The sequence below is a fragment of the Hippocampus guttulatus genome, chromosome 20 (genome assembly GCF_054856545.1).
Source record: "Hippocampus guttulatus isolate MCC_2025c chromosome 20, RoL_Hgut_1.0, whole genome shotgun sequence".
Classification (NCBI taxonomy): domain Eukaryota; kingdom Metazoa; phylum Chordata; class Actinopteri; order Syngnathiformes; family Syngnathidae; genus Hippocampus; species Hippocampus guttulatus.
In genome coordinates, this window is record NC_141280.1 from 11032501 (window position 1) to 11040389 (window position 7889).

The window sequence follows — 7889 nt, forward strand, 5'->3', positions numbered from 1 at the left end:
CCATGGTTCCATTTTCCGTACCACAATCAGTTCTCATTCTCACATCACCCCTCTTCACTCGCAATTTGTATTTTTGTTTGAGTACTCGCCCTATTGTGCGCGAGCCAAAGAGCTGACCATGTCCTCCACGCTCCAATCAAATGGCCTAAATGATGGCGTTTGTGGAAGAATAATTCTTTCTGCAATGTAATGCAACTTCTTTCATTTTGTTTTTCAAAGCCTTCAAACTGATCTGAAGACCGTCTAAATGTGGCATCGTGTCCACAATTGCAGATTGCCTTGCGGTAGCCAATCGGCTTCGGGAAAGCACTCCGTCACAGGCAGTGTCAGGTGTCGGTCTGTTTTGTGTTGCGATTCTTCAACAATGGAGGAAAAGAACATTGACTACAGTCACCCAGAGCTCAACAACATGGGACAGAGCCAGGAGAGAAGAGGCTTGAAGAACGGTGAGCAAGGACGTTGGCATGCCTGATCGGTGTATTTTTTGTATTTATAGCAAAAGAAAAAAAAGTAGCTTGGCCAGAGTCACAGCAAAGAAATGGAAGTACTTTGCGGTGCTCTCTTTTTTCGACCCACTGAAATGGTGCAGTTGTCTACCAAGCGAAACCTCTCCCCCTTCTTCGGTGTGGATGAAAGAAGCAGCAGTGGCCCATACAAACTGTAGTCAAAGTCCATCGAGTAAAGCGCTTGGGTCTGAACATGGCATGACAACTCAAAATGTTGCACTCAGTTCTGTTATTACTTCTGCTACGTTCAGCCCGACCACGAGTAAGCAAATCTTGCGGTGCAATTCCATATACAGTGGTACCTCAACTTATGAAATCAATTGGTTCCGGAAGAAATTTCTTAACTAGAAAATTTTGTAAGTAGAGTTGCGTTTTCCATGTAAATGCCCGAATCCGTTCCAAGCCCCCCAAAATTCAGACATAAATGCCTGCGATTGGCTGGCAAACGATTCAGGGTGTCCCCCGCCTACTGCCCGGAGACAGCTGGAATAGGTTCCAGCACCCCCCGCGACCCTAGTGAGGATCAAGCGGTTCGGAAGATGAATGAATGAATGAATGTTTTCTCAGGCATAAAAATGCATCAAAATATGTAACAAATATGTGTTATAAATCAGATTATTGCACAATAAATGAGAGTTGTGCATAATGTAAAAAAACTAAGAATAAAGTAAAAAATAAAAATGATGGTCATTTAACACATGGGTTTGAAAAACACTGATCTATACACAGACACATACGGCAGAGGTCCCTCTTAGCCAATGGGATGCCAGGATGATACTCGGGAATAGCCAATGGCAGAGCAGCTCTAAGTATGTTGCGTTCAGGAAACTCAGAGCTGCGAGTAGCAGCCCATACTGTATTTTTACCGTTCGTATCTTGAAATTTCTTTCTTAACTCGAGGTAATATTTCCTGTTAAGGCGTTTCGTAACTTGAAAATTTCATATGAAGAGACGTTCGTAAGTAGAGGCACCACTGTATAGTCAATGCAGTTCACGCGGTTGGGCACGATGTGAGCGGATATCGCAGATCATGCATTTGGATCAGTGGGAGGCAGCGTCACACAGAAAATGTGGATATTTGCCTATTCGCCCAAGTTAGGAAAATCGAACTTCTGTCACACATCGCCTCACGGCTTTGGGAACATTACTAAGTTACACACAGCATCACAGAGAGGTAGTTTTAGAGACGAGATTCTAAAACAATGGAGGAGAACATCAATGCCGTCTGTAGTCACCTGGAGCTGTACAACATGGCCAGTTATCAGAACCGAGACGGAGCCAGAAGAGAGCAGGCTAGGAGAATGGCAAGAGAGGAAATTGGCATACCTGGTAAGTGCATTTATACACTTGTTGACAGCTCTTGAACCATCACAAGATCGCAACCTCAAGATTACAATTGTGCGAAGCATAAGCCGAAGGCTTTAGCTCAACCACTGGCCACTTGATTGCGATGTTCAAACAAAAGGTGCAAGGCCTGAAGACAGCGGTCGCCAACCTTTTTTGCCCCACGGACCGGGTTAATGTCAGACAATATTTTCAGGGACCATCCTTGAAGGCCGGATAAATACAACAAAATAATATGATATGCCCTGCATGAAAACGGTGGTATTTTCGTAACTGAAAAATAAACATGAATCACGACACAAGGAACGTCCGATCTGGCCGCAACGCTCTCTGGTCGCTATGGTAACATTTAAATGTGCCTTCAAATTGAGATACGCCGCAAATAAAAAAGTGCATGAAAAATACGACTCACCATCCCCGCATATTATGCAGAATGGGCTTGGTGCGAGGGAATCTCCCATTGAAATAAATCCGTATCTTAACTCATTCACTCCCAAAGACGTTTTTAAACGTCTTTTCAGACTTGGTCCAGAATTGGCTGGTACTGAATGAGTTAAGTAGGACTCCTGAAACTGTCCTATAAAATGTAGCCTTCTTTTCCTTGCAAGTCGTAGGCTCCTCTTCTGTCTGCTGGCTGGGCCTTTTCCCCTTCCCAAAGGAACTTTCCAAAGACGTTTGTTTTTTTTATTCATTTTGCTAGCTCTTGGGTTTCATTTTAGCGGTAACCTATCACGTGACCGAGAACCGCCGCCTTCACTTGCGTCAAGAGTGACATACTGTAGACGAATACAATAGAGAATCTGGTAGTTTTTCAAAATAAAACATCTTTTACATTCTGAAATGAATAAAACATAAGAAATGTTATTTTGTCTTTCTGTGCGGCCCGGTAGCAAATGACCCGCGGACCGGTACCGGTCCGTGTCCCGGTGGTTAGGGACCCCTGCTCTACGGTGCTCTCTTTTCTCAATCGCAGAAATGCTATGGTTGTCTACCAAGTGAAGCCCTTCTCCTTCTACAGTGTACGCGAATGAAGCAGCCACAAAACACTACGGTCAAACCCCAGTGTGTAAAGCGAAGCGGAATCCTTCCGTTTGCTCTGAAAATAGCTTGTCAAACCACGATATGGTTCATTCACTTTCAGGATAGTGCCAATTGCCATTTGTTTCTGCTTTTGTTATTCTTCTGAAACGTTAATTTGTGTCAGCTTTTGTTAATTTGTTTTCTGAAATTTAAATTTGTGATTGCTTTTGTTTGTCTTGATTTTGAAAGGTACAGTTTTCAGGTTTTGTCAATTTGTTTTCTGACATGCAAATTTGTTTCATGTCTTGTAAAAGTTTTATGGAATGTTAACGTGTTTTGGCTTTTGTTAATTCGTTTTCTGAAAGTGACCCCCCCCCCCCCCCCCCTCCTCCATGCAATATACAGTAAACGTGTTTCTTGTTTTGCAGTTCTCGGCAACCTTAGGTTTATCAACTAATCTTTCAGTATGGCCACTCACTGGCACCTTGTGTTTATTCTCGGCCGAGTTCTTTAAAATCTTTTGAAATCTTTCTTTAAAGGGCCAATGCCGTGGTATTTAAGCTTTTCACAGTTAACTATAGGCATGAACATATATTACCTTTGACACAACGGTGCTCTAATATCTTATGAAATTTGAGTGATTTTGATGACTATTTTTCAAAAACCGGAAGTAAGATGCCTGGCTGACTAAAACCCCGCCTCTCACAGTGTGGTTGCCGTCCCCCTTTCATGACATAGTCCTAAAGCTGGCTGCTGCGCGCACCACCCACAAAACAGTAAATAGTAATTAAGGCAGAAGAACATTTTGTGGAGCCGTGCGTCCTTGATCCACAGTCAAGTGGCAGTCTTTATACAGCAATGGTAATGTTAGTGGAATAATGCTAATATTATGTTATCTTTTAGCTAACAGTTTGATTTACTTACAGCTCTGGCTTCTCCATCAAGTCTGATTGCGGGAATTGCGCCAGTTTTGAGGTTTAATCTACCTGCAAATCCACTTTGGCACTTGCCAACGTTCATCAAGCAGTCCTCCGAAAAATGACAATCACAGACAAACAACTGCTGGATGGTCTGTCGTCGGATAGGTCGGCGCCTTCATCTAACAACGCATGTGTGGAAGAACGCACAGAGGTGGACTTCATTATTTCAGAGCAGTAGAACTCCAGCTAAGGAGGCCGGTGCTTCACCTGAGGTGGCCACTCATTGCACCTCTTTCCCAGATATGCATGTCAGACATCTCGCTGGCTGTTCGGAGAAAGTGGGCGTGTGTTTTGTCTGCAGGGGTGGGACCGGGGTGGCTAACTCAGTCTTACACATAAGACTGAGTGAGCCACAAGATTTCCTGGATTGGGCGCGGCTGTTGCAAAGATAGCAGGAATGCTACAAGATGAGTGAATGGATGAAAACACCCCTTTAGGGGGTGTTTTGGTGAGGATTTGGCATTTTCACATGGCTAAAAGCTCTAAAAGGTAGATTTTGCATGATATAGGCCCTGAAAGAGTTCACATATGCGACAGTTTTGCTATTGCCCATTACGTCCTGTCATCTGTTCTCAAAAATCCATTTAACTAGTGCCTCATTAATCACCAATTCAGAGCGCTGTTTTGAGTAAGGTGTTGATGTTGAATGTGTTGAAAACAGAGGAAAAGCCCATCAAAAATATATAGATCATCTCAGTCAGCTCCAAGTCCACTTCCAAAACCACGACATTGATTTCCAAATTTACTTTTTCATGATGGAAGATAGCTCCAGCAGCATGGTCTGAAATGAGGGGGAAAACACGAAAACAACATCAGGTTCAACCGCTGAAAATATCACTGTTAGCCTCTCTATAGCTCACTTATGAGAGAACGAGACATTGAGCTACTTTTATGTAGTTTTGCTCATGCTGGAACGGTGTTCTTTGATAAGTCTCCAATATACAGTACAAACACAATGCATTCGGAGAGGCTTATCATACACTGAATTGTTTGTAGGTCTTTATATATAAAATTTCAATGTATAAGGGTTAGCTTGGCTTATTTTATTTCCCAAGTTCATCTCCAGGGGGTATGCCCGCCACTTTGTATCGTAAAGAGCTGCACCCTAAGCGGCCACACCTGGCTAGAGCTACGGTGCTATGAATTTTTCAGTCAATCCATCCATTTTCAGCACCACTTATCCTCACTACAGTTGCGGGCGTGCTGGGTTTTTCAACAAAAAAAAAATTTGCCAGGGCTGTCACACGCCTCCTTCAGACATTGATGCACTTCAAGCAGCCACTTCTGCGAGCGCATGAGGCAGAGCGACATCTGTGGATGGACAGAAGCCAGCATTTGCCCCTCTAAATTTGTATGGATCAGCAGCATTCAGGAGAATACTTGCAAAGCTCCATGTTTGGTCAATGAGAAGCGAATTTCATCTCGCTAATCTTGACAGCTGAACGCAAACTGCTGCCTGTAAACTGTCTGTGGAGTCCCACCCAAAAAAAATCGCTAAATGTCTGAAAAGGATGACTAATCGCCACCATAATTCATATGCAAATGCATTCTATTGTGGACTCCAACCTGTAAAAATATAAAATCAATCGGCACAAAATTTGGATTTTGTGGAAGTGATACTGGCTTTGCCTCATCTGAGCTCACAATTAAAGTCAATAAAATCCAAACTATTGTATCGCTCGCTTTGATATTTTCACAGGTTGAAGTGGACAAGATTAGAGCTGTACATTTGACTTTTGGTGACAATCGGTAACCGTTTTCAGGCACTGACAACAGCATGTGATAAAACAAGCCAGGAAACAATCCGGGCTCACACTCACACCTCGGGACAATTTCGAGTGTTCAATCAACCCGCCATGCATGTTTTTGGAGAAAACCCACGCAGGCACGGCGAGATGATGCAAACTCCACACAGGAAGGCCGGAGCTGGGATCGAACCCACGACCTCTGCACTGTGAGGTCAAGGCGCTAACCACTGGCTCACCAGGCCGCCCCTCAATGGTCCCTTTAAATTTAATTGGTGTGATGATCAGGAGCGGGTGTTTGGAAAAACCAGTAAGGGCTTCTTGAACTCAAAAAGTTTTGAGAACTCCTGGTTGTGATTATTTGCTGGTATAAATTGAGCGATTCAATTGTGACTTTGAATGTAAACTTTTCTGATATATTCTCACCATAGACATTCTCCTCCCGCTCGATGGAGGCGGTGGAGTCACCACAGGACTCTCTTCCTTGCTGAAGTTTGGGGCCTCAGCACTTGTTCCACTCATAGAGTACAGACTGGGTGATAGCCTTCCATCAGACATGACTCTGGACATGAAACTGCTTTTCCGGGCTGTTGAAAAATGCTCACTCCCAGGAGAATCCCCTGTGTCGCTTAGTTCTTTATAAACACAGATTCCACTTTTCTCTCGTTGTTTATTGCTCTGGGCTGCAGGTGTCTCCATGTGGCTGGCCAATAATGTGGGTCGAGCGCTAGTATACTGCAGCATGCCAGAGGTAGGAGGTGCATCTGAATCATCACTACAAGATGACTGTATCCCAATGTCCGGAGTGAGTTGCCGCTCCGTAGCTCTCAGATGCCCCAGACGCTGGATGTCCACTTGGCTTGGCCGGTGGGTCTGTGCTGGAATCTGGTTGACAGTGTTAGACACCTGTACAAAAGGGGCTAAGGAGGTGAGATTCAACGGCTGAGTTTCTTCAAGGGAGCCGGACAAAACTGAGCAGACCATTTGTGGAAGGTGCACCAGTCTTTGTGGAGAGGAATTCGGGAGAATGCAAACCTGCTGGACGATGGAGTTCTTCTTTGACATGCACACACTCTCACCATCTCCATATTTAAAACCATACAAACTCTGTTTGATTTTCCTCACCCCCAGATGGAAGATCTCAAGAAGGTTGAGGAATAAAGAAACTCCCGATATAACCAACATGAAAACCATGAAAATGTTCTTCTCAGTTGGCCGTGACACAAAACAATCCACGCTGTTGGGGCAAGGTAACCTCTCACATTTGTACAGAGAAGACATCCCGATCCCGTACAGAGCACACTGACCTACAATAAAACCCACTTCTAATACAGATCTGGTCAAGATATGGAAAACGTATGTTCGCAACAGAGAGCCTTGAAGGGGCGCTTTCCTCACTTTCTTCTGTTCGTCTAGTTTTCTGAGCTCCCGCTCTATTCGCTTATGGTCAAGAACGGGGTCCGTCGCCTCCAGTTCAGCTTTCAGACATGCTTTTTTTCGGTGCCTCTCCTTCTCAAGGGTCCTCAAATGGTACAACGCGTGGCCCATGTAAACCAAAGAGGGAGAGGACACAAATATGATCTGAAGGACCCAATAACGGATCAGAGAGATGGGGAAAGCCTGGTCGTAGCAAACATTTTTGCAGCCAGGTTGCTCCGTGTTGCAAACAAATTCACTTTGTTCATCATCCCAGACGTCCTCTGCTGCGACGCCAAGCACAAGCATCCGAAAAACAAACAGGATGGTCAGCCAAATCTTCCCCACAATGGTGGAGTGCATATGGACCTCCTCTAAAATGCTGCCCAATAAATTCCAATCCCCCATCTTCTGTCACATTTTTTTTCCTGCCAGAGAAAAAAAAACGAGAACCATGATTGTTTCACACCACGATTAAAATGGAAGACCAAAACAACGTAAAAATGAATTTGACTTACACTTATCTGTGGTCCTTGTCCTAGCAAATAGACGCTCATCATTGTTCTCTCCGAGAGAGATAAGTCACTGTCCAGTGCTGCTGACTTTATTGCATGGGCGTTGGGAACTGGGTCTCCAGTTTTCAAGTGATCGATCATGACGCTATAATGGCCTGAGGTTAGATCCACTCTGCTACTCTTAACAGGTCACTAGACTGGAAATAGTACCGACTGACCTGTCAATATTTAGGATGTTTACAGCCTCCAATCCCACGTTGTAGAATGGAAATTCAATGCATAGAACAGTTGTTTTGTTCTTTTTTTTTTTTTTTTTATATATATTTCAGCTTTCACTTAAAATCTACCGAGGCAAAATATTGA

The 7889-nt window shown here is 44.0% G+C and overlaps 1 protein-coding gene and 1 long non-coding RNA gene across 3 annotated transcripts in view; both read right to left on the reverse strand.

Moving 5' to 3' along the window:
- The window catches only part of LOC147188042 (uncharacterized), an 8004-nt gene extending 4794 nt beyond the window's left edge, over nt 1-3210 (reverse strand). Inside the window, exon 1 of the long non-coding RNA XR_015097666.1 lies at nt 1-3210. This exon is cut by the window's left edge and continues 104 nt beyond it. This is a non-coding gene — a long non-coding RNA (uncharacterized LOC147188042).
- A 78-nt stretch (nt 3211-3288) lies between these two features.
- gja10b (gap junction protein alpha 10 b) lies at nt 3289-7603 on the reverse strand. 2 transcript variants are annotated; one of them, XM_086100690.1, is made up of 3 exons: nt 7530-7603; nt 6022-7439; nt 3289-4631 (listed from the first exon to the last, which is right to left on the reverse strand). In XM_086100690.1, the coding sequence occupies exons 2-3, from the start codon at nt 7417-7419 to the stop codon at nt 4593-4595; spliced, it is 1437 nt and encodes a 478-aa protein (XP_085956816.1). In that variant the 5' UTR covers nt 7420-7439; nt 7530-7603; the 3' UTR covers nt 3289-4592. The 2 variants fall into 2 exon arrangements, with proteins under 2 accessions (XP_085956816.1, XP_085956815.1); XM_086100689.1 differs by lacking the exon at nt 3289-4631 and having other exon boundaries at nt 5953-7439.
- Between the last annotated feature and the right edge of the window lie 286 nt (nt 7604-7889).